Source organism: Falco punctatus, assembly GCF_963210335.1.
Source record: "Falco punctatus genome assembly, chromosome: 2".
NCBI classification, from domain to species: domain Eukaryota; kingdom Metazoa; phylum Chordata; class Aves; order Falconiformes; family Falconidae; genus Falco; species Falco punctatus.
In genome coordinates, this window is record NC_137581.1 from 74,134,291 (window position 1) to 74,159,724 (window position 25,434).

Below are 25,434 nucleotides of genomic sequence, written 5' to 3' on the forward strand. Positions count from 1 at the left end.
ATATACAGCTGTATCAACTGTTAATTCAGCAGGACATGTGCTTTTTATCTGCAGCCTTCAGATGCCATTTTCCTCACACTGATGCATCAAATCAAAGTGAATCCCTTTCCTGGAGTGTATAAGGAGCACATTGGTGCTGCAGCTCAGCGGGATCCCTGGCTGACTGTCTGCATTGCTTTCAGTGAATCAGTGCAGGGTTGTTTTTTTCTTGCTAGACCATGCTGCTCAAGTCTTTGTAGTTACTGGCTGTAGAAAGAAAAGGTAGACATTCCTTTATTTTCCTGGCAATTTATGTTTTTAAAGATCTCCAATTGATTATGTTACTTCTCAAGTTTTTGTGGCTTCTCTTGTGAGTTTCACCACTGTCTTGGGGGCTGAGAGCTAGCCTGGTTTATCATCTCAGCACCTTCAGCCTCTTGAATTCTGAGCAGTTGCTTTCTGTTTCTTTGTTAAAGTGTTAAAGGCCTGAAGGTAAGTTCATCTTTAGTAATGAATTAGCTAAAATCCAATCTAATGTTGGTTGCAAGTATGTGATAAGGCTGGTGGGGATACCTGTGCGTAAATGCATGCAGTTTGGCTTGGCCTGCTCTTAAATACTGACACACTGACCATGGTAACACCACCTTTTTTTAAAAAAGTGTGTTCTGTCTGCAGTTACGTGAGAAATTTAACTAATAGCACCGATGTCTTTGAGCGCAGGATTAGATTCTTGTTAGTATCTCTGCAGTATATTTCTAATGTGGATTTTCACTGGGATTGGTATGTCAGGTCGGGGCCTTGATGTATTACATAAGTAATTGGGGAAATGCTAGTGTATAATGCTACTTCTGCGAAGTCGTCAAGCTATGAATGCAGTGTCATTGCCAAGGGTGGAAGCAGTTAAAGCAGTGGCAATCAGCAAAAGGTGTTGGAGACATACTAGCAGAATCCAACAGGTATTGTTACTTGAAATAAAAAAGACTGAGCTTGGTAGCACAGTTTTGGTAGGTTTTTTGGTCCGGAGAAGGCACGAATAGCAGGTTTCACATCCCACCCTGAAATGATTAAATTCCGTAAGCTCCCCTGATGTTTGGGGCAATTTCTGAGGCCAGAGAAGATAATTGTGGGGACGATGTTCAGCTGTCAGACTTTGATAATCATTCAACATAACACCATATCCAGCACTGGCTTTTCATACAATGTTCTAAAAGTGCAGTAGCGTAAAGTAACTCGTAAAGTGCTTGTGTTACGTTTTTTCTTTACACAGCAGCTTCAGGAAGAAAAGCCTGAAAGTGCTTTGAAGCTACTTGCAAATGCTTGCTTTCCAAAATGAAGGCGGAATGTGGAAGAAGGCCTCTTTTCAGTTGGCCAGCTGAACCCAATCAAAACCTCTTAGAACTCCTAGTACCTGAAGTTGCCCAGTAACTGCTCAGTGTAAAGTTTTATCCATTCTAACACCTGGTGATATTGTTGCTTCAAGTATCTGTTTTGCATCAAGGTTCGCCAAAATCTTTTCAGTGCTGAATCCTGTGAAATGGGTATTGCATCGTGTGTCCTTGTACTGGGTCTGGCTGTGATGGAGTTAACTTTCTTTGTAGCTGCCAGTATGGTGCTGTGTTGTGGATTTTTGACAGTGCTGTTAACACACCAGTTGCAGAGCAGTGCTTGCACAGCGTCAAGGCCACCTCCGTTTCCCATTTTGTGTACCACGCACCTCTCCCCAAATGGGTAGGCTGAGGGGAGGGGACGCAACTGGACACCTAACCCCAGCCAACCAAAGGGATATCCTGTGCTGTATGACGTCATGCTCAACAATAAAAGTGGGGGCTTTGGTCTTTTCAAGGTAGCCATTGCTCCAAGACTGTGTGGGCATCAGTTTGCCTTGTGGTCTTCATTGATGATGGGCTTTGAACTGTGAGGAAGCTTGGAAAGAATTGAAACTGTAATCTTCTAATAAGGCCACATTGGCTATGCTCAATATCATTTATTCAGGTTTTTATTATGGCTGAGGTATCTGCTTGTATTACTGCAAAAACCTTGCTGATGCAATAACTTAAAATAATACAATTTTTTATAGTAAACAATTGCTTTTTGTTCTGTATTGGTTGTTAAGTCAGTACATTTCTATCAAGTAACTTTTAGGGGTCTTGGTGTTTCAAGTGAAAGAACCTAGGTTACCAGCAGCTTTACAATGGCTTCTAGAAGCCAAAGTACCAAAGTTAGTGATAACTTTTCCCTACTCTGGAAAAATGTTGTGACGCTGATTACTTAAATCTTACCCGATTGCTTGGATTTGCAAGAGTTGACTCAGGAGCTGTCTAAAAGCAGATAAAATTAGTTGGTCTTTTTTATTCCATTTCAGTGTATGTCTGTTGAGTGACCTTGAGTTCATATGAAAAAATAAGTATTTAACATCTATCCTTTGCTGGTTTAGCTGCCTTAAGCCAATGTCCTTTTGAAATGGACTTCAGAGTTTGTTGATCAACGTTTGGTCGAATTAATGAAAGAGTTCCAATAATCCACACTACTGTTCTTATTTAATTATTAAATTCACAGTGCTTAAATCACACTGCAGTTATGGGCTGTGATAAAAATGTTAAGGAAACTGAAGAGTTTGGGATTTAGCAACTAATACTTATCAAAGACATACCAAACTAATAAATACTTCTGAAACATTTATGTTGGTATGGTTGAGTATGGATAGACTCTGACTGAGCTACTATGCTACCTCTACTTTCAGACACTTAACAGCATGCTAGAAATCCAACCCAATGAGAATATCTGCAAAAATATCCGCCTGTTTACTTCTGAAACTGGTCAGCTGGGATTGTGTACCAGTACTAACCTGACTTTTGTTGCCTAGGCTTGTCATGAGTTGCATGTTGCGTATGTCTTATCATGTGAAAGTTACGTGTCTTATTCAATTTGTCTCTCAATATTCAGGGTTTGGTTTAGTTTTGGTGGCTTTGTTCCCCTGGGTTGTAAGCAGGAATGTATATTTATTCACTGCTTTTATTAGAACACCAAGGATCTGGGTTAGCAAGACTGTTTTAAGTTTTTGTTTCTTCTCCATTGGACTACTGTTTGAAAAATTGAAGCCTGCATGTCAGCTTTCATCCTGACTAAATGCATGGCAGGCCCAGGGGCGTAGGGTAGAAATGAGGAAAGAAATCCTTGAAAATGATGGAAGACTTCAGTGCAATTCACTCTTTCAAGTGCTAAGCTTAACCCATGCATTTGACTTAGGGGTTTTTTTTGTCCTGCTTTCAAACTCTGGAGCTATTCCATTGCCATTGCAGGAACTCAAATAGCTCCCAACTTCTTGCTCTGTGTCAGGCAGCCATACCTGTCAATTTTAAGCTTGCTTTAAGATCAGCTTTTGTTGCTGGGAAACGTTCAGGTTCATTCCTTACTGGTATGGGGTTTTTTTCCTTCAGTAGTGGAAAAATTTCCTTGGTGAGTAGGACTGGGGTGGTATAAATACAAGGTCAGGTTACTCAACAGTACAGCAACTGCATTCATGCCAGCTGGAAAGCCCTGGCAGCAGTGGAAGAGACCTCTGAGCCTTACGGAGTCCCAAGAAATGCACAGGGTTTCTTCCAGTGTTCTGCCTCCATTTTTGAGTCTTGAGTCACACAATGAGATGCGAAGAGTTTTCTCAGTTGTGAGGATGCACCTCTCTTCTTGCACTCAGCTCCAGGAGAGCTTCACATTACTGCCGCAGAACTCCATGTCTCCCTTTTGTCCTCATAGAGGTGCCAGGAGGATGGGATTGAGCCAGGGGGAGACCACCTTGCTCTTGAGGATGTGTGGGTTTAGAAGTGTATTAATCATCTAATGGCACAAAGCAGTGTGTGACCTCTTGCCATTTGAGGATGGGGACTCTGCTCATCAGTGACCGCTTACACCAAGGTCTGAGCTGAAGCGGGTGGGCTTCAGCTTCCTCCTGGGCCGTGCAGGAGCTGGTGCCTGCTGTCCCTGCGTGTGACATTGCCTCACCGTGGCTGTTGGCATGGGCAGCCAGGAGGGGTGTTCCTGCAGCCCTTGTTCAGCAAAGAAAGAACATGAGCCTTGAAAGGCTAAGAAAGCCAAGTTCCTGTTGCTATGGTCTGTGTTACTACTTAGTCCTGTTCTGATCCTTAAAGAAGGTCTCCTCATGGTTCTGTCTGAGGGCTGATGAGCCCCTACACATACCCGGCTTTTGGCCCGCAATTTTTCTTCTTTATCTGCTGGCCTCATCCTGCACTGGGTGACTCGGGGAGCAGCTTATTCAACAGGCACTACAGCTTCTCCGCAAGGCCAAGGCTCAGCCCTTCACTATGATTGTTGCGGTGCTTTCCATCTGCTTACTGCCTGCTGTGGTAATTTGGGTCATGTATGAGTCTTGTTGCTGGAACTGGTATTAGTAAGAAGTGGTTACCAAAGCTGTGACCATACCCATGTTTTTCTAAGTGACTCCACCTTTGTAATGTATTCAATGACCTAGAATAAAAGGTATATGCATTATTAGGTATGCATATTAAAAAAAAAATACGTTGTCTGGAAGCATCATCTTGAAAGCTGTTAGAGAAAATGAGAATTTTTGCAGTGGCTTCCAAGATTATGAGCACAGGACTGCACCAGGGACTGCAAGGCTATAAATGTTGATAGAGAATTGATCACTGATCAGTGCTACCTGGACACTGCAGCTTTAGGGAGGTTCCAGAGCATGTAAAGGATTGTGTAACAGACTATTGCAGCTGCTCGTGTTTGATAGCAGAGGTAGGGATGTTAGATTTTGTATCAGACTTTGGCAGATGCCGTAATTCATAAATGGGTGAGCAAAATTGACTGCTGTACTGCTGTACAAGTTAAGGGTTGGGTGGTTGTTGTTTTTTTTTTTTTTTTAATTAAGAGGAAATATTTGTATTGCCTGTGTTTTGATCTCGTATCCTGCCTTTGAAGTTTGCTTATAATCTGGATATAACACTCATTTCATTAAGCTTATGTTGCATTCTGTTGATCTGGTCCTTCCCCAGCCCAATGAATGTGTTTGCAGAATGTATCTTTTGCTGCCTTGCAATAAATTTGCAGAATTTGTATAAAGCAGCAAGCTCGTTGCAGTTATCCTTCAGAACTGGGTGTGCGGAATGGGTCCTTCTGGTGTCTTACATTCCTACGTGTGTACGTATTACTGTTAAAAGGAAGTGCACCTCTTCTTTTTTTTTTTTTTTTTTTTTTTTTTTTTGTATTTAATCTGATACCAGGCCTTTGAGGCTTGGTGCATACCATTTTAAACCCAATCCTTTCTTTAACCACAGCACAGAAAATGAATTTGATCTGGTTCTCCCTCACATGCTGCATCCTCTGAATAAATCTGCTGCCTCACAAAAAAATATCATCATTAGCTCAAGTATGCTTTGCCATAGTAGGTTATAAAACTTTTTGAAGGGCTAAAACTGATCTGAATTCTTTTCTAATTGATATCTAATCTAATAGCTTGTGCACTGTGGCACCTGGGAAGTGAGCTCTACCTGCTCTGGATGGATTGCCCAGGAGTGCTGTCCTTGAAACGAGACAATTTGTAGGACAACAGAGAGGGATAATGTGTGGTAACACCACAGTCACTCCCAGATAGCAGTCTCAACCTGCCAAGGAAGCGTCTGCACAAGAACTGATCACTCTCAGATCAGGTCTTCCCTGCAATTCTGCAAAAGATCCCAGACACGTCTGTAAGCGCCCTGAGGAATTGCCCAGTGGTGTCTAACCTTCTAACTAACTGGAAAAGGGAAGGGCTGGCAAAGTCTCTTCTGCTCACTGCACCTGCCGTGGCTTAACCCCAACAGACAGTCAAGCTCTGCTCAGCTGCTCGCTCACTCTCTGCTGGTGGGATGGGGGAGAGAATCAGAAGGGTAAAGGGCAGAAAACCTGTGGGCTGAGATAAAGACAGTTTCATAGGTAAAGCAAAAGCCATGCACACAAGCAAAGTAAAACTAAGAATTAATTCAGTGCTGCCCATCAGCAGGCAGGTGTTCAGCCATCTCCAGGAAAGCCGGGCTCCATCACTCCAACTCCTTGTGCACCCCCAGCCTACTCACGGGTGGGGTGGGGTGAGAAGCAGAAAAGTTTTTGACTGTGTGAGCGCTGCTCAGCAATAACTAAAACATCCCTGTGTTATCAACACTGTTTCCAGCAAAAATCCAAAACGTAGCCCCGTACTAACTACTACGAAGAAAATTAACTTTACCCCAGCTCAAACTTGCAAACAGTGTAAGGCTGTAAAAAATATTTGAGGTGAGCGACCAGGGAAAAGGACTTCAGGGGTGCTTGCTCATGCAAAGCCATGGGAACACTTCTTTCTGAAGCTCTCTCTTTTGAAGAAATGGAGAGGAGGATTATCAGATTAACAAGTGTGAAATGGGCAAAACAGTTGCGGGTCCACAGATTGCCTTTGTGATACTTGACAGTATATTTCTGACATGGAATCAAGTAATTTCTGACATGGGAGCCTGCCTCAGCTGCTGTCCATCTTTGTTGCCTTGCATCTTTCTCTTTTAAGTTTCAGCCTCTGCCATGTTTCACTAGTGAACCTGTCTGTCCTCAGGGAGACTATCTATGCCTCTTGTCTGCTGGGACATTCCTCTGACAGATCTCAATGACTATTTGTTTGAATTATTTGTTGAGAGATTATTTGCAGGCCAGAACAATGCTGGGTTGCTTATGGTGGACTTTAAAAGACACTCTCAGTCAGAGTTTTTACTACAAGGAAAACTGAGGAGGAGGGCAGGTTTGCTTAGAGAATGAGCGGTGTATACTGTATTTCCTGCCTACTCCAAATGTCTGCCAGTAGTATATGTGATGTAAACAGGAAAAAAATATAATCAGTTGGTGTCAAAAACTGTCAGAAGCAATAGGGATGTTACTAAGGAAATGCATCTATTGTAAAACGTGAGAAGAAGCTACAAAGAAGAAAAACAAGCATTTTGTTAAAACTGGATATTCTGTTTCAAAGAAGAAAGTATGATACTGGGTATCTTGGCTTTTTAGGATTCTTAAAAAAAAAGTGTGGGGCCCACAAACTAACATAGTGCACTTTTGTGCCATTTGATATAAGTTGGGCATGCTTAGAGGCTTAGTAACGATACCAAGGCACAGTTGTTGCCATGCTGGCATTACTGAAACTGATTATTGTAGTCAGACCCTTGAGACTTGTACTTTTTGCTTATATGGAAGGTTGCATGTGTTGAAGTAGTGTCATCTGCCATTTCTCACTGGCAGACATTAATTTTACTGAATCTGCTTAGTTCATAGAGAATTTTTTACTTTCAAATGTTATGCAAAGATGATGATGTAATTATTTTTTGTGTAGTATTTGTCTGTAGCGAGTCAAAATTCAGCCAAAGAAAAATTCATCACCAAAATAGAACTGTGGAGGTAAAGTAACAGCTTTAGCCTGCACATGGTCTAAGCATTATGACATAAACCTTGACGGGTTTTTCAGAGAAAGCAAGACATTGTAATTTCATCTTCATGAATGCATTGATAGCTTAAAAGGAGCTTAGACTTTAAGCCTGGCTAACAATTTACTTGGAAACAGCAACAGACTGTGTGGCTTTGCATCAGTCTGGTGCGGGTTATCTGCAACCCTTCTCCCCTACATCTCGCTGCCAGCAGTAATCCCATTAGATGATTACATCTGGTGTCCTCAACAGACAGATTTAATTGGAATTGAAAAAGTACTTCAAGTGGGTTTAATTAACTGTATGGTCATTTTATTACCAGAGCCTCTTGTACCTGATAACTTTGCCTTCAGTAGATTTATGGCCCGTTAGGATATGCTAGTCTATAGTCGTGCACATAACTAACCGTTACATAGTCAAAACTACGAGATTCAAGGATTGAGCATTTTTGTACTCAAGAATATTTAATGCAGCTGTACTAAATGTCACTGTAATATCTGATTACCAATCTACATCTGAGTCATTTGAGGAAAGTGGCCTGTAAGCTGGTGAGCAGCAGCTTGCCCTCCCTAGGGTTCTTCTGTTTAGCTCAATGGAAGACAAATGCATACTTCAGTGTGGAGAGCATTTGCTTCCAGTGCGGCTGATGGCCCGGATCTAAATAGCTGTTATGATCCCAGGGATGGGAAATCTTTATTCTTGGACAAAATTGCATCAATTTGTGTGTCAGTAGCAGGCAGGCAGGCAGAACTGGCCTTTAGCAGAGAAATATTTTTATTTTCCTACACCTTTCTAATCTTTTGGCTAACTGTTTATCTTTGGCTAGTGATATTTATGTACAATTTATTTATTTTAACCGGAGGAGAGAGAGAGAGCTTTTGAGGAAAAGAGGTTGACCTGGTTTTCCATATGGATGGAGACTTAGTGAGAAGGTTTTGAGCTTTCTTTTCCCATAGAACAGTCTTTAGAATGGATGTGAGGAACTGAAAAAGCTGTAGTGTGTTTACTAACAGTGGGTATAGGTTTGGGCAAGTGAATGAACTCTGCAGACTCGCCAACGGTGAATCTGCAGGCAGAAGTCCCTAATGCGAAGCTGAGCTCGTGCACTCTCCTTAAGGTGAGGATTGCAGGCGAAGATGGCTGTTATGAACGTAGCTGTGTTCTTGAAGCCTGTTGTCCAGGCTCTTCCTTCAGAGAAATGGTGTCTTCTTAAATGCAAGCTGTACAGATACACAGTCACTCTGGCAGAGAGGTGTGTTGTTATCTCCAGCCTCCACAGTACAAAATAAACAGAATATTAGTGTCTAACCTGTAATGAACACTGAAGTCCAGTGCAGTAGCAAGACAATAGCACCATATTTACAGGCTGTATTGGCCAGGATGAGGATGTCTAAGTGCTTCTGCAGTTTGGTGATTGCTCTAACTTTTGTGTGTTCAGACCTAGTGTGCTGCTAACAGGAGACCCTGTGGTGTTAGGACCTGGGGAGCAGGTACTGCTTCTGAGTTGTGTACAGAGGGGAAAAAAAGGCTGATAACTGTGATATCTGCTTAGCTAACTTTAATAACTTAACTGTTAAAGCAGGCTGCTATTTAACTACTGGCTAAAAGAAATACAACATATTTTGGCTGAAATGTAAGGATCTGAATGGAAAATACAGATTCAGAGAAGGACTATACAGTGGAACCTTTCAGCTGGGAAAGATTCACTGCATCCACAAAATGGTCAGAAGGAATATATGGAAAACTTTATACCGGCCTGTTTCTTCTAAAATGAGGCAGAGGTTCAAAAGAGGAGCGCCAGAGCTAACCGTGGCAGCAGCATATAAATACAAGCCTACTTCCTAGGAAAGGAAGAGAGCATTAAAGTGTGTTGGGACAAAGCTGTGAAGTGCAGTCTTTAAACATACACCACGCTAATGTACACAAAATGTTGAGCTGCACATGGATCACTGTATTGCTCAAGTTTTGCGCATTAACTGAATCTCTGAAGCATGGAGAAAGCTATCACTGGAAAAATGCTATTTTGTAACATTTTGCCATCACAGTATTACCTAAGTCAGGTCTCATTTAATGTTGCCTGAAGGGTCCCCAAGTGTGTGATATAAGAACTGTGAGTTTCTCCTTGATGGAAAAGGTCTTTTCTCACCTGAGAGCGGAGCATGTGCCCCAAGATGCAAGATGGGCAAGATGGCCGGCATTTACAAGCTGGAGCGATGGACAGTGGGGCAGAGGGGCTTCAGGAGAACAATCCAGGGTTTTAATTATCTGATGAAAGACCTATAAGGTAGCGTGGTGTATGTGTGAAGCTGAAATCCATGACACACCTGGTACTTGGCAGTCATTTCATCGTTTCTTCCCAAGAACTTTCTGCATGCCCCTGGTTAGTTTTGCACAGAAGGGGAGGGAGACTGCGGCAGCCAGCCGGAAAATGTAGAACATTTTGTCATCCCTCAGCACCCTGCTCTGCCAAAACATGGCAAAGCACAAGTAGACACCCCTTCTGTAGTGCTGCTATGAAACGCACTGCATTCTAAGCTGGTATGTGGGGGGACCTGCATAATATGGAAAAGGAACGAGACTAGATTTAATTCTTTGTAGACTTCACCTGAATGATCATTGTCAGAGCAAACCAGTCACTGCAACAAGGCAGCACAACAAACAGACCTTACAGCTTCTCTATGCACTGACTGCTTCAGCACCAAGGCATGGGGCGTACCCTACTGCCAGCCCCAAGGTCACCTGGACCTGTGCCCATCACAGCAAGTTTCAGCTCCCCTCTGGCTACACCCCTCTGTTTCTTTTAGCTTTTCCATGGGCATGGCTTGCAAATCAGGCCAGGGAAGCACACCAAAGTTTTACACACCTGCATGGAAATTATTCCAGGCACAGAATATGGTGGGATGCTTTCTTTGCCTTCAGCATCTTGTGTGGCCTCTGCTCTCAGATTATTTCCTCAGCAGCTCCTGCCTGCTATGTGGTAGTTATGCCAGTTATTTTTCTTGCATGGGTAAAGTCTGAGGCCCTGGATACGTGACTTGGAGCCAGAGGCTGAACAAGTCTCTGTTTCAGCATGGTGGAGGTAAGTGCTGTGCATACACTTGAGTAAGAGGTGAGTGGAATTAGTGCCATAGGACATCCCAGCTTTGATGACCACTTTGAGCTGAGCTGATATTCCTTCACTCTTAAAGCCCTGTGAATGTCCATATTTCACTTGAAGAATTCGGTTATCAAATTGTCTTTCCTCATTGTGTTGACTAACATAAGTAACGATTTCTCTTCTTGGGCAATCCTCCAGCATCAAAAAGCCAGCCTGATGGAGCAGAGCTGCTTTTGAACAAGCCCCAGTTAGGACTCCGCTTTGGTTTATGAACTTTGGTGCATCGCACAGAGTTCAGGTTCTTGGTGCTGTTCTGTACTGACTTCTGATTTACTTGTTACAAGCTTTCAAGTGCTTCTGAAGCACCAGCATGTTAACTGACTGCTGAACTGACAATACAAGCTTTAATCCACACTGCTTCTTTAGCCTTGTGCCTGATGATAGAAGAGCCAAAGAAAGAGCTGAACCTGGCAGAAAACCCCACTGAAGCCGTACAACTGAGCTGACACGTTTTGTAACCGGTGTGTTTCTCAGAAGCAATAAGATTAAGTGGATCAGCTGGTGTACCCTGTGCCTGGTGGAAAGAAGCTTATTTAAATTAAGAGGCCCAGAGAGTCTGTGCCTCAGTCCAGAAAGAAAATGAGTTCCACCGAAGACCTTGACTACCCTAAAACCATCTTGCAATACAACAGTGGATTCTTAGTCTCCAAGGTAAGAAATATTGCTCAGTCTTGGACAGATGTCTAAAAGTGTGCAGAGTAATACTCAAGGATCTCACTTTAGGTCCTGAATATAAATCTTTGGAATTAAAATTATCTCATATGAAAGAATCCTGTTGGCTTACCTAAGCAAGAAGGAAATTTGCAAAGAAAAAAATTTGAAAGGGATTTGACCCCTCAGGGTAAACTTAGCATTTATTGAGACCTTTCTGACCTTTGGGGGCTTGGATGAGAAGACCTTGACTCTGCATGAGGCTTTATAAAAAACACAGGTATTTATATCTGAGGGCTTGCTGTCTGACTGCCTCAATGTAGAAGGTTCCTTTGGTGATGGGATTTCTTTCTGCTTTTCATTTTTTTGAATTTGGGAAACAGAGGGCTGGCTTGAATTGCCTTTTTCCCTCCCTGTGAAGCCATGCAAAGAACAAGATTTTTCAAATATCTTCTCAAATAATTTTCTTCCCTCTCCCGTGGTTTGTCTGTATGTGTTATTCAGACAGCTGAGCTTGAGAACTTCTGTGTATTGCCTCTTTTCAGGTGAAAGAGTCTGGTATAACAACTGCTTTTTCCCAACAGCATTTGATTAAGGCACAAAGGTAGAACTAGTTGTTTCACTTTCCTTATTTATTATTTGCTTATGTTATTTGCCTTTATGTGTGTATAAGCACATGGGCATAAAAGTACAATATCCAGTGCTGTGGTGACTTTTTGCTCATTTACTATTTAGTTACCTTTCCTATTGTCCCTTGTTGCACATCTGGCCAACATGGTAATGGAATGAATGCTGTTTGGGTTGTTCAAATACTGCTGCATCCTAAGGCTCCTGAAAGGTAGAGCTGACAGTAAAGAGATGAAAAATGGATAATGAAAAATCATTTTGCTTGGTGAGAAAGAGGAGTGCCCAATGCTTTCCAGATTAACACTGGTACTGTGTATCTAAGGAGTGATCTCAACTTTGGTTAAATCATGTTCTTACTGAGGAGTTTCCCATGGACTTTATGAAATCATTGTAGATACAGGCAGTCAATTGAGCTGATGCATTTGTTACTGTTTTAGGAGTGTTTGTGTGGCCAGAGAAATAGGCTAAGACCTATAAACTTGACTGTGTACAGCTAGAGAAGGAAGTTATATATGTCTGTCTGAAAATTGAGGGCTGTTCCTGGAGATGTGACACACCTCTATGAAAAGACAGGGCAATTCTGTTGGTCTGAAAGAGGCAGTCCTTTTGGCTGAGAGGAGCCTCCCTGCCTCAGGGAGACCACTGTAGTCATCCACATCAGTCCCTGAAAATAGGATCCATAGAGTGGGGATATTTCCCGCTGCTGTAAGCCACAGTAGAGTCTCCAGGGTTCACTGGAGCATGCATTAGATCCTCAGTTAAGGAACAAAACCAACAGAAAAACTCACCACCACGCAGTCTTGCCTTTGTGCTCTCTGGCAAAAAGCAAGAGAGACTGTGAGAACGTGCTCTGAAACTAAGGAAGATCCAGGAAGATTCATACCCTAATCCTGGCTTCTAAATGTGAACCTTTGTGATCCAAAAACATTGGCTGGCTTTGCCAGAAAAGGAGAAGAAATGAAAAAAGGTGCACTACAAGCACTGCATGGTATTATAAGTGTTCAGAGAAATTTCAGTTTAATCATTAGACTTGTTTATATGAAATACAATTTTACATGAAAGAGGTATTATTATATGTGTTTTTTCTCCAACAAAGAAACCTTAGAAATGTAGTAGGTCTTGATGCTTTCACCTGATCCCTCACTCCCTTAACCCCAGGTTATCTTCACTGCCTGTGAGTTGGGGGTGTTTGATCTGCTGCTGGAGTCAGGAGAGCCTCTGTCTTCAGATGCCATTGCCACACGCTTGGGTACCAGCACCACGGGGATGGAAAGACTGCTGGATGCCTGTGTGGGACTGAAGCTTTTGGCAGTAGAGCTGACACAAGAAGGAGGTAATAAAGGCAGAAGAAGGGGGAGAAACTAAAATACTTCAACCTTTGAAGATTTTAAAAGTGAGGAAAAATATGTGGGGAGAGGTGATATCTAGTTAGGCCAGTTACCATAGCTGGAAGGAGGGGAGAATCACTTGGGGATGCTATCCCCTCTTCAGCTGAAAGAGAAGCAACAAATGTCAGTATGTTTAAAGGTGTAACGTAAAACCCAGGTGAGAGGCTCTATATCCCTAAACTTTTTTTGTGCAAGAACCTCAGGTGACCTTGGAGGAGATATTCAGGGTCTCTGCAGGGCTGGTCTTAAGAAAACTCTGACATGTGGGCACAATTTTAAACCTTGAAACCAAATGCCAGGGTGGATGGGCAACAACATGATTTAAAAACACATTTTGGTTTTCTTTGGGGTTTTACCACCATGTGAAGTATTTTGTTAGGTTGCTAATCTGAACTGAGAGGTGGCGTAAGTTTGCCCTTGCATCAGAGATGTTGAGTCCACATGGTCAGAAGGGATCTGTAGCCATCAGACAGCTCGTCAGGACTAGCCAGAGTCTAACAAGTTGTGTCCCCTGCTTTGGCTTGTGCTGCCTTCCTCTGCTTTAGGACTTGGAGTAGCTGTCCAATGAGTTTAGGGCGAGCAGGATCTATCTTTTATATTCCTTTTGTATGCCAGTCCTGTGGGTGAGCAATGCCACTGCAGATGCGTCAGAGGAAGTGGGGGATATTTCTGAGTCCTTTAGGCGTTCATCTGTCTGCAGAAGGTCCTGCTCTAGTGAACTGAGAGAGTATAAGTGTGGTTGGCATGCTGCTTTGAGGACTTGTCTCCCACTTGCTGACCTTGTTGACTGAAAAATACCCCATGTCTGCAAGGGGTTCTCATTTAAATAGAGCATACCAAAAGCTTCCTCTGGTAGCAGAAGCCTATAGGGAAATTATAACACTCATAAAGCATTCCTTTTGCTCTTCTTGAAAGAAATGTTGGGGGCCGGAGTAAATGTAGGTAGGTAATGTTTACTCACACTGAATGGGGGAACACACATTTCAGCAGCCCTCACCCACTGCTCGTTGCAGTGGAAAGATTGATTATAGAAGCAATGTGGTTGTATCTTTGATCATATAAGACATCTTCCAGTGATAAATACCATGCAATACAATAGACTTGGCAAGGTGGTATATCATACATGTTAGTAAATATATTTATTTCACCCTTTAGCCCTCTACAGAAACACAGAAATTTCTAACATCTACCTTACAAAATCAAGTCCCAAGTCTCAGTATCATATTATCATGTATTACTCCAATACAGTCTACTTGTGCTGGCACTACCTGGCTGATGCTGTGAGGTAAGGAGTGTTGTGCGTTGTCTGTTGCAGACTGCTTTGTGCCATCTGTGTTGCTGCTCTGAGTGGTGTGTTTCTGGGGGAAAGCACGATGAAGAGGCTGACTGGTTTTTGGAAAGAAAACCCAACAGATCATTTTGGCTGTTAGCACAGCCAATATGTGTTCTTGTTTTTTCTTGTTTTCCATTTGTGTCTATTCTTCTTTTCTTTTTCATTCTGATGGTAGAGATCTAGGAATCAGATTTCTATGTGTTTGACCTTCAGGAAAGCACTTGATTGTTACGGTGCCTCTTATTTGAGGAGGCATCAAAGTAAATGATGAGTAATGAACACTAAGGATACTTCTGTTGCAAAGGTGTATAGGAGTAGTTTAATGTGGGGCTGGAGTCTCGCTTGTTCCAATCCGTGCAACTGATGATCAAACATGATGTGTCTGGTGGTGATGATTGCACCAGTCTCATACATTTATTTGAGGTGTTCCCCTAAATCACAGAATGGTTTGGGTTGGGAGGGACCTTAAAGATCATGTGATTCAACCCCCCTGCTGTGGGCAGGGACACCTTCCACTAGACCATGTTGCTCAAAACCTCATGCAACCTGGCCTTGAAAAGAACCACTCATTTTTGTGAAAGGTTGAGAAATGTATCAGCATGTTTTGGAGGGTGGGGGGGTGGCAAATGGGCGTGCCTCTACAGCCATTACAAACAGGCTGTCATGTGTTCTGTGCAAAGTTGAGCACCTTCCACAGTGATGAACTAGCTGCAACTACAGCCCCGATGTGTGTTTGGGGTAAAAGAAAAAGAAATCCACAATCATGATTTTTTTGGTTGCTGTTTTAGAGAAGGAAAAAACCAATATGAAAGAGCTTTTGGAATTTCATCCAAAGACCCTTTTGGAGCAATGTACAGGTAATCATTAGTATATTTATGGAAATATTATTATTATTATTGTAGATAAAATTAATGTTTTTATTTAATTGTCTTGAGCCATAATAATGATGATGTGAGAATCTCACTCAGAACCATCATGCAGCATTTACCTTTCCCAACAATATCCATTACTGGGACACTGTCTGACATTTTGAATAGAATTACATAATTTCCTATTCTGAAAAACATATCACAGGTCTCTGGCACAGAGGCAACGGTAGTTGGAGGAAACAAAAATGCCTTGGAAGCTTCAGAATTACCAGCATAATACACTGTTAGACTTCACTAGTCTTAATTCCCTATTTAAATGCATGAATGCATAGCTGTACCCTTCTGCTACAATAAGACTCAAGGTAGGTTTATATGCAAGGAGAATGTATTCTGTGTCAATAAAAGCAGAGATTAGTGTTTAAGCTAAAACTTGTAATAACAGTTGTATGATAGGAATCACCGAGGATATTGTAAGTTGCCTTTTCTATGTGCCTGTGTCTTTGTGTTACTAGATCAGAAGAAGAAATGCTGAAATTCATGGCTGGCCAGAACTCAGTATGGAGTATATGTGGCAGAGATGTTCTTGCTGCATTTGACCTTTCCTCTTTCACGCAAATCTATGACCTGGGAGGTGAGCATTAGTATATCTTCTTTAACAAGCCTCTGAACTGTCATCTTTTACAAGCTCTGAAAGAAAAATAATTCATATGTTATATGATGGGCAAAATGATGGAAAGCAAGACATATCTCGGCAATAAAGGGAGCATTTTACTAATCTGGTTGGTTTAAAAAGAGAAATATGAGAGTGGTGCGAGCATTAGGAAGCTGGATGCTCTTCTTTACAGAATCTTAGTTGTGGCCCATCCCCTTGTGTACGTGGCAGGCTTGGCATTTACTCCTGCCTTGCTTAATACTCTCTTCTGGTGCCAGACTCCTTCCCTCCTGCCCTTCAGTTGGCGTCACTAGATTGAGAGACTGTCTGCAGCCTCTTGCCCTGCTGTCCCAGCACTGCAGAGTGCTGCCAGAATTCATGGGATGGGTCAGGCTCCCTCGCAGGCTCCATCAATGACTTCCCCAGTGCCTGGTTCAGTGGCTCTGTTTTTCATTTCCCACCCTCCAGAATCCACAGCTGGGTCTGGCTGAGGGGGGGCATAAGTGCTGTAAGGGCTGGGGCTGACCTCTGTGCTGGGGGTCCTGGAGCTTTCTGCAGAGCAAATGGAGACAGTGGCCTCTGCTGTCCCTCCTCTTCCCTTTCAACAACAGTGGGGAGCACGTGTACTTTGCCAGCTTCCATGCAGCTGAATGCACCATTGCCTGCTTCATGAGGGTGTTGCTGAACAGGTTGGTTTTGTGTCAGCACTGAATTTTGTTTGCTCTCCCCAAAGGAGGTGGAGGAGCTTTGGCCCGGGAGTGTGTTTCTTTGTACCCAAATTCCACGGTCACAATTTATGACCTGCCAAAAGTTGTGCGAGTGGCCAAGGAGCAGTTTGTTCCCCCTGAGGAGTGTCAGATCGCTTTCCATGAAGGTAGGTGTGGACAGCGGTGTACTGTTGTCAGAGCTGTTGCTCCTGAGCCCTTTTTCTGTGCTCAGAGGTGCCCTACTGGTGGCTCAGATCTCCAGCTGCCCCTTTTGTGGGCAGAGTGTCCCAGACTGCAGTCTGCCTCCCCAGCCCAGGTCTGCGGCTCATTGCTACAAACAGTCTCTCCCTGCTGTGCAACCACAGCTGCCTTCTATCAGAGACATGACTCAGTTATTCAGCAACCCAGAAGCTCTTTACTCCTGAACAGAACTATTTGATTTCTTCAGAACAAGGGTATTTCAACAACAAAATTCCTGCAATTTTGAAAAACTGCCATGTGATGTTGTAAATCTTCCTAACACTCCCTTTTCTTCTGTGCAGACCTCCTGGCTGATGCGTGGGATGCCAGGCCTGCTCAGAGAAGGTGTTTTCCTTCTCTGGTCACAACTGGTTGACTTTCAAGTCCTAAGATATTCCAGGCTTTGAATGTGGGTGAGCTAGCCCATATTCCTCTTGCCCATTATGTAGATCTTACATGGTCTTTGCACAATCTATGCTGAAAATGAGTGTAGGGAGATCCAATTTTTTACGTTTACAAAAGCTTTCAGGATGTTGGAATGACTTAATCTTCCTTTGAAGGTAAAAGAGGAAAGCAGCCTTGAAGGAAGGAAAGGAGTATGTAAAAACAAAGATGGGGAAACACAGGAAATGTTACGTGTGCCAGTGGCACAAAGAAATGAGGGTGGAAATAACAAGATAAGATGCAGAGAGAAAAATCCAAATGTAGTACATGAGGTACTGAACAAGAGATATGGTGATGAAGCTAGTGCTAGGAGGTGAGAGATGTGTATTTTTTCCTTATTCATTTATGATGTAGTGCTGTGGTTACTGAAGGTCTTTGAAAATTTGTTTAGATAAAGGAAAATTCTTTGGGTTTTTTTTCCATTACAGAAAGAGTGAGAAACTGTCTACTCTTTCTAATGCTTTATGAATCTGAATTCCTGTCATTGGAGAGAACTTAGACTCAAATATTTTCCCATGCATCAAAGGGTGTTTCAGATGAGTTGCAGCTTTTAAACATTTCAGACCTCCTTGAGACTGAACAAGTACAAAATTCCCTATGCAGTGCCACAGAGGACTTTTACCTGGTAATTCTGTGCTGTCTGATGTGTGTTTTGGACATGGCAAGCCCACAGTCTTTAGAACTGAACAGAACTGAATGTATTTGCTTAACTCAGCCCTCTGTGTTTTGGGAGGTTTGTGTAATACATGTATTCTTGCTTTAACAGGAGACTTCTTTAACGATTCAATTCCAGAAGCTGAACTGTATATTTTATCCAAGATACTGCATGATTGGGATGATGACAAATGCAGGCAACTGCTGGCAAAAGTCTACAATGCTTGCAAACCTGGTAGGTGCGAGCTCTTGAGAAGCAGAGAGAGTCTCACCTACCAGTAATGTGAAGCACGCCAGTCCTGATTCTCAGTGACACAGTTTCTCTGCAGGTGTTTCTTCGTTTAGTCTTTTGCTTTCCTAAGCCAGCATTGTGCAACTGAGCCGAACAAGGTTTGGTCCAAGTTCTCTTTATCTGGCTTCCAGTTTCAGTCTCCTCCTCTACTGGGACTCTTATTTCAAAACACTTTGGTGTAAGGATTTGGAATTTGGGGTATTCTTTAGATAGGTGTATACCTCATAGTAAAAATCCCGTTAAGCGTCACATTAACCCTCAAGCTTTGAAATCACTCTGTCGAGAGCCAGGTTCTCAACAAAATCAGTATGGTCCTGCAGATTTCAGCTGGGGAAAATGGGAATTTCCATCCCAGCCATAGCGTACCCTTCAGCCCTGGTACGTCAGCACCTACATAGCCAAGCAGAGGCATGCTCTGATGTTTTTGCTCTTCCGTTGTCTTCTGTGATGCTGACATATGACTTAACATAGAGGCTGCTTCTTCCTGAAACTAAAGGTTAGGTTCTAACAACTCAGCTGAAAAATATGTTGTCTTCTCAGAGCTCAGTGTGTGTTTTCTTTCTCTTTATTCAAACCAGGCGGTGGGGTGCTGCTAGTTGAATCGCTTCTGAATGAAGATAAAAGCGGGCCTTTAGAAACCCAACTGTATTCGATGAATATGTTGGTCCAGACTGAAGGAAAAGAGCGAACAGCAGCCGAGTACAGCAAGCTCCTCGAGGCAGCTGGCTTCGGAGAGATTCAGGTCAAGCGGACTGGAAAACTCTATGATGCTGTTTTAGGAAGGAAATAATAGTATCTCTTTTATGTACCTAACAAGACAAAATAAGTGAAGAACTGTGATATTCTCTTCTTAGGGAAGAATCATCAACTTAGCTTTTAGTTAAGGCAGCCAGTCTTTTTGTAAGCTAATCCACTGTCAGGAGAATCACTGATGATAGATATTGAGTGTACATGGATTGTGAATCTGGCAGCCTGACTAGGGCTTGCCTTTGGATCTGGAAGGGAGAGAAAGAAATTACCTGTTGCTCAGAAAAAAAAAACCACAAAAGAAGTATGCAGTGTGACTGCTTCAGATTTTTTAATTCTTTCCAATTGTAACACTGTATCTGAGAAAAGCAAAGCTGAATTTGTACTTGAACTCCTGCAAAATAAAACTGATCCCTATTCTGAGCTCTGTTACTTGTATTTTTATTCCTGGGGAACTGATTTAGTATAAACAGACAAAATTATACCTTCTTGTAGTTAGTGTTTTCAGAGTTAAAGGAGAAATCCTGTATGAGCTTTGAGGAGTCTGGCATGAAAAATGATACTAATCTTTTATTTCCTCTAGATTTTGATTTAAGTTATGAAAAGTAATTTTGTAGCTTGATGACTGGCTTAAGCCCAAGGGATGCTCTTTACAGAGTGGGAACTGACATGACAGCTGAGAAGGAGAATGATGCAGCCAAGTCATTCAGTTATGCACTGGGGAAGTCCTTATTGCATACCTCCTGCTGTTTTTGAAATCATTTGATCAAGCACAACCTGCCATAACCCACCCAGTTCTTGGTAGCAGAATTACAGGTTACTGGAGTAAGAAACATTTGGAGAAGGTACCAGAAAGTCACACTGTGCAGTTGTGGCTTGAACACTAATTGCATTTGCACATTAAGCTGAATACTAGAGGAGCCTGAAATAGTCTTCTCGGTAGCAATCTACAAGATCCTCCCACTTCTTAGACTGTAGGAGGAGCACAGGGAGAAAATAGCCTCAGTAAGGAAAAGTTGGCCTTTGTCATATTTTGTGATATCAAAATCAACTCATGAGACCATAATGGCCCTTCTCATCCTTAAAAGCAACAGGGCACAGTTCATGAGCCACTCTGCAGGTAGTGGCTTGAGTAGGATCTTGCCCTGTATATATCAACAGGATATTGTAGGAACTGGGACACGTGATTGTGGAGAGTGATGTGGCATGAAGGTGATTTTACCAGGAGCTGCAGCCTGTGAGTAATGTGTTCTGAAGGCTTGATCTCTTTCCAGACAAAGCGAGGTGTTACATCCTGCAGAAGCCAGGCATGAATGCGAATAATGACATGAGACTGACAAGGTCTTTTTTGGTTTCACCTACACCCCAAACCCCCAGTTGTTCAGGGAAATTATTTCTCTGTTTGGACTGTGCCAAGAATCCAATGCTGGTGGAAAAAACCCTTTCTGGACTTTCTCTAATAGGCTTTTTCCCCAAAAAAGAAGCTGCACGCCCATGGGCTGGTGGTTGCTCATGTGGTTGCATGTTTCCTGAGCCAGTAGACAAGTCAGTTATGGTCAGCACGCTGCAGCTGCATATATAAACTGACACATCATATAACCTTGATGAGTCAGAGAATTCCTGTCTCCACTGGTGTCAGTGGCAGTTCTGCCCTTGACTTGAAAAAAAAACAAACCCACAAGCAGAATGTTTTGGGTTGTCAAAACAAATTCTTTAAACACAGTACTTACGCACTGAGTTGATTCACAACATGCTCTGCGTGTCATTAACTTCACAGAGAGTGGCTTGGGCACATCTTGAATAGGCAAGATGCATGCCTGGTTCTAACACGCCTTTTAGGTGTCTCAAGGTTCAAAGATGCTGGGTCTTTGAAAAACAGGATTGATACATTACCTGGAATTCAGATGGAAATGAATGAAGTGCAGAATTTGAAGATCACTGGTATTTAAATGACTTTTAAGGGTCAGATGTGATGCCATATTAGAGCAGCTAAACACCAACACATGATCGCACTGTGCTTTCACTGCTTGTGTGAGGCAGAACCTCCAACCAGCTATAGTTTTAGCTGCTCATTCCTTATCTGCTAGTTGGCATTTGAACATCCAGCTTCTGGGGAGATGCTAAAGCATTCTTGGCTGCTTTCTTGTGCTGGGTGACCAAGGAGATACTGGAGTATGCATAAGGAAGATGCTAAAATTTTATATTCACCTTCAGAGACCAGGCCTTTGAAACTACAAAATAATGTAATAAGTGGACTTGTGCTGTTTCCATTAGACTATTTATTTATCTATCTACTCAGTTCTGATTTTCCCATTCCTTTTCTTCACCCCCCTGCCCTTTCCGCCACAGTCTGTTTAACCTCCTCTTCCTTCAGAGCCTCTCTTGTCTCCTGTGTGCTTTTGACATTTATCCATTCTTTAGTCCTTCATTCGTGGCCCAAAGAGAGATTGCCCTATAAGCACAGAACAAGTCACTGCCAGAGTAAGAGAGTAAGTCCAGAGAGCTCTGAGCTTAAGACCTGCCTTGACAAAGCAGAGGCATAGCTGGTCTCACCAGTCGTCCTTTGTAATTTTTTCTTTTTTTTTCCTTGTTCTTCTTTTCCTTTTTTTTTTTTTTTTCCTAAATGACAAACCCTGTGAAGAACACCCGACACAAGTGCTTTTCTGTATGCAGGCAGATTAAAAACCTGCTTGCTCTACAGTTTCCATGCTCCAACAGGCACTTTGGATGACAGCTTGTTATACGTGGGGTCTAGAGCCCCTGGAGGGACCTGGGATCTGCTTGGTTGTTGGTTGTCCTGGACTTGTGTGCTGATATAAGTGTGTGTGTGTGGTTTTTCCCCACAAATTCTGCACATTTCTCCCCTCTAATGCACTAGCTCCTCAGAAAAGCCTTATTGCAAACCAACTTAGTTTTGGGCAAGAGCAACATTTTGAGTGAAGTTCTAGCCCAGCAGGGTTATGGAGAATGTTCTGCACTGGGCGGGGGTGGGGGGGGGGGGGAGGTGAGAGAGGATGGTGGGGGTGCTTTTTGGATCTCAGTATAGAAGCCTTGTTTTAATAAGAGTAAGAGGAATATAGATAGCAAGTAAATATTATGTCCATTCAGATGCCAGGCAACCACGTTTGTGCAGCATTCAATGGAGCTGAGTTGGATTTTCCCCCAGTGCATTGTATACGTCCTGACCATGGAGGGAAGTGCCTCATTTTGGGTCATTGGAGTTATTATATAATTTTCTTACAAGAAAAAGAACGTTCTCAAGAGAACATGCTGCACTGTTAGATAAAGGTAAGGCCATGCAGGTGGTGTAATTGCTGTCACTGAGTGGGAGCTGCCTGCTGGCTCCTCTGTCACCGTGAGGTGGCTGTGCTCGTCCTGCAGTGGAGGGGTGTCAGCAGCACAGTGCGGGCCTGAAGGCTACCCTGGCCATGCAGCACGGGCTCACACCTGCTCGGCTTGGCTGTGACGTGGGTCACTGCCTCTCAAACGTGCAATGGGCTCCTAGTCAGGATCAACATGTCCCACCCCTTGATCCACACACCGTTTACTTTATAAATTACAGATTACATTAATAGCACACAAGTTTCTCCAGCCCTGAGTGCAAGGTCCAGTGGAGCAGACATGGCCTGTCCAAGACCACTGACTCCTTGAGCACAATGTCTTCTGCACAGATGCCAGTTGAGGTCAGTGTGTTTCTGAAGAACTGGATGTTCTCACATCTTGCAGCCTCTGAAAGGGTGCAATATCTCTGTCCAGGCTTGTTGAAAACAATTTGAATGTAACAGGATGAAATAGATTTCTCAAAATAGGAAATATATATGTTATACTTTAGTGCTATACTTTAGTGCAATCAGACTGTCAGAAGCTGACTAAAAGCACGTAAACCAGTATTTATTTCCATCATCTCAGGATGGGTTTTGAGAATAACTTAAAGTTCACATTGAGAAAGTTACATTTTTAGTCTTTATGCTGTGCCGTATCTTGTAGCTTAAAACAGGTAATGCTTTTTGAAATGGAATATAGTCTTCAATCAATAAACTTTTGGTGTGATAAATGAAGCAGTGCCAGTAGCACATTCTGCTGATTTCTTCCTTCAGCATTTATAGTACAAAAGGAAGACTGCAGTTCCAGGCTGTGATATGAATGTTAAAGATGCTAAAGTGCGACAAAGCTGTTCACCTCAATGCTTATTAAAAATATTTTCTAAAAAATTAAATATCTCATATGGAAACACTGGAATGTTGCTAGGATTTAATATTTAGTTGGAGACTAGATAATCTAATACTGCTACACAAACATTTCTTTCAGGCCTGCAGCTGTCAGAAGTGGCATTCAACAGCCTTGGACACCAAAACTAAATAGGCAATAAAAGTGATAGCATTAATATGTTTAGGAGTAAATGCTAAGGCTCCAGTGTTACAGCTACGGAGGGCAAGGATGTCTAGTTGACAAGAAGGAGATTTTGTGTGCAGGGAGAATACAAAGAGAATGGAGCCAGGCTCTTTTCAGTGGTGCTCAGTGGCAGGACCAGAGGCAGTGGGCACAAACTGAAACACAGGAGGTTCCCCCTGAACATCAGGAAACACTTTTTTACTGTGAGTGTGACTGAACACTGGCACAGGTTGTCCAGAGAGGTGGTAGAGTCTCCCACCTTGGGGATATTCAAAGGCTATGTAGACGTGGTCCTGTGCAAACAGCTCTAGGTGGACCTGCTTGAGCAGGGGGGCTGGACCAGATGACTTCCAGAAGTCCCTTCCAACTCAAACATCCTGTGATTCTGTTTGTCCAAATATGGATGGATATAAAGCATGATGTGTCTGGCAGCTCATTTTTAAGGAACAATAACACAGTGCTCACCTTTAGCTAAACAGTTTCATGCAGTGTCTGGACTGGTGGTTGGAAAAATCAGATTTCAATTGTCCAGTGGTGTTGGGCAAACCAAGCTCCCAACCCAGAAGGAGACCAAGATGATTCCTAGAGGCAGACACCTCTCCAAGTATGGGCTGAAGAGGGAAAGTTCAGGCCACAGTACAGGTTACTGGTCCAGATTTGGCCCTGCTACACTGTAGCATTTGGGTATTGGAGACTGAGGAAAGACTGTGGCCTCCCGGTGAAAGCTGAGTTCAGTTACAGGTGAGTGCGGTGACCTTGCATATATGGCAATTTCCAGTGTGGCCTGTGCTCAAAGCAAAACACAGCCCACAGGTGGTGGGCAACAGCAGCAACCCTAAGTGCTGTGACCCCACAGATGGCTCCTATAGCAGCCAAGATGCCTGAGGTACCGGCTGCAATTATAGAGGGGATGAGGTGGCTTTATGCAAGTTCATGAGCCGATCAAGTTCCCACCCTAATGGGAAGGATACCCAAGGGAAAAGCAGCAATGCATTTGGAGATTTTCGTACCTACATTGTTTGTAGGGTTCAGCCTTTTGCAGAGGCACAAACAGCAGAATTATGAGCTGTCTAAAATGTGTTGCCAACAACTGATCAAACAGGCCTGCTGGGATGCATACTATGGAGGATGGCAAGCAACTGGGATACAGTCAGAATCATAATGATTTTGCAATCCAAGACGGGATAGCAGGCATGTAAAAGCTGGCATGGAGAACAGGCCTAGTACTCTTGCTCTGCAAAGTCCCTGTTTAGGTTACTTATGCATAGAAGAGCACCTCAGAAAAGAAATCCAGAAGCTAAGTGGAGTAATTTTCTTTTAGCACAAACCCTGTTGTAATCCAGATCCCTCAACAACAGCTCAAGAGGTTGTATTTGAAGACGGAGGATCAGGGGGTTGGCTACAATGCTGGAATTACAAATACACCAGTATCTTTTTTTATAAATGATTCATAACCTTTGTATGGGTAGGAATATCCTGATTTTTTTCATGTTAATGACTTGTGTGCTAAATGGAGTGTAAAAATTATCAAACATACCATAAAAAACACCCAACTGCATGTGAATGTGAAATGACCTACAGGGTGATCAGTCTTTACTCTGGATACTATAAAATAAAACTTTTGGAGCTATTTTGATGTTTCCTACCTAAACTTTGTGAAAATGTGGTCCCCACAGCTAGTCATTCCCTGTGTATGTTCCTGATTTGCTGTATTACAGGAAGGATAGCAATTTTGATGTGAACAACATGATATCGGAAACCTTTTAATAGATTCAATGAAGTTCAGGGAATAAAATGATCAATTAAAATTTTAGATGGAAGTCTAATTCCGTGGGGACAAACCCAGCTATTCAAAGACACCAC

General features: G+C 42.8%; 1 protein-coding gene across 2 annotated transcripts; it reads left to right on the forward strand.

Annotated features, from left to right (window-relative positions):
- The first annotated feature begins 66 nt into the window (after positions 1 to 66).
- On the forward strand, positions 67 to 19,602 carry ASMT (acetylserotonin O-methyltransferase). Of its 2 annotated transcripts, XM_080375366.1 has the most exons (8): positions 67 to 11,226; positions 13,012 to 13,186; positions 14,397 to 14,526; positions 15,363 to 15,431; positions 15,956 to 16,074; positions 16,829 to 16,969; positions 18,253 to 18,375; positions 19,011 to 19,602. In XM_080375366.1, the coding sequence occupies exons 1-8, from the start codon at positions 11,155 to 11,157 to the stop codon at positions 19,220 to 19,222; spliced, it is 1,041 nt and encodes a 346-aa protein (XP_080231492.1). In that variant the 5' UTR covers positions 67 to 11,154; the 3' UTR covers positions 19,223 to 19,602. The 2 variants fall into 2 exon arrangements, with proteins under 2 accessions (XP_080231492.1, XP_080231493.1); XM_080375367.1 differs by lacking the exon at positions 16,829 to 16,969.
- Positions 19,603 to 25,434: the final 5,832 nt, after the last annotated feature.

Coding starts and splice junctions, on each gene's coding strand:
- ASMT (XM_080375366.1), top strand. CDS start 11,155: ATGAGTTCCACCGAAGACCTTGACTACCCTAAAACCATCTTGCAATAC. Junction 15,432..15,955: donor CCTTTTGGAGCAATGTACAG/GTAATCATTAGT, acceptor TTGTGTTACTAG/ATCAGAAGAAGAAATGCTGA. Junction 16,970..18,252: donor TCAGATCGCTTTCCATGAAG/GTAGGTGTGGAC, acceptor TTGCTTTAACAG/GAGACTTCTTTAACGATTCA.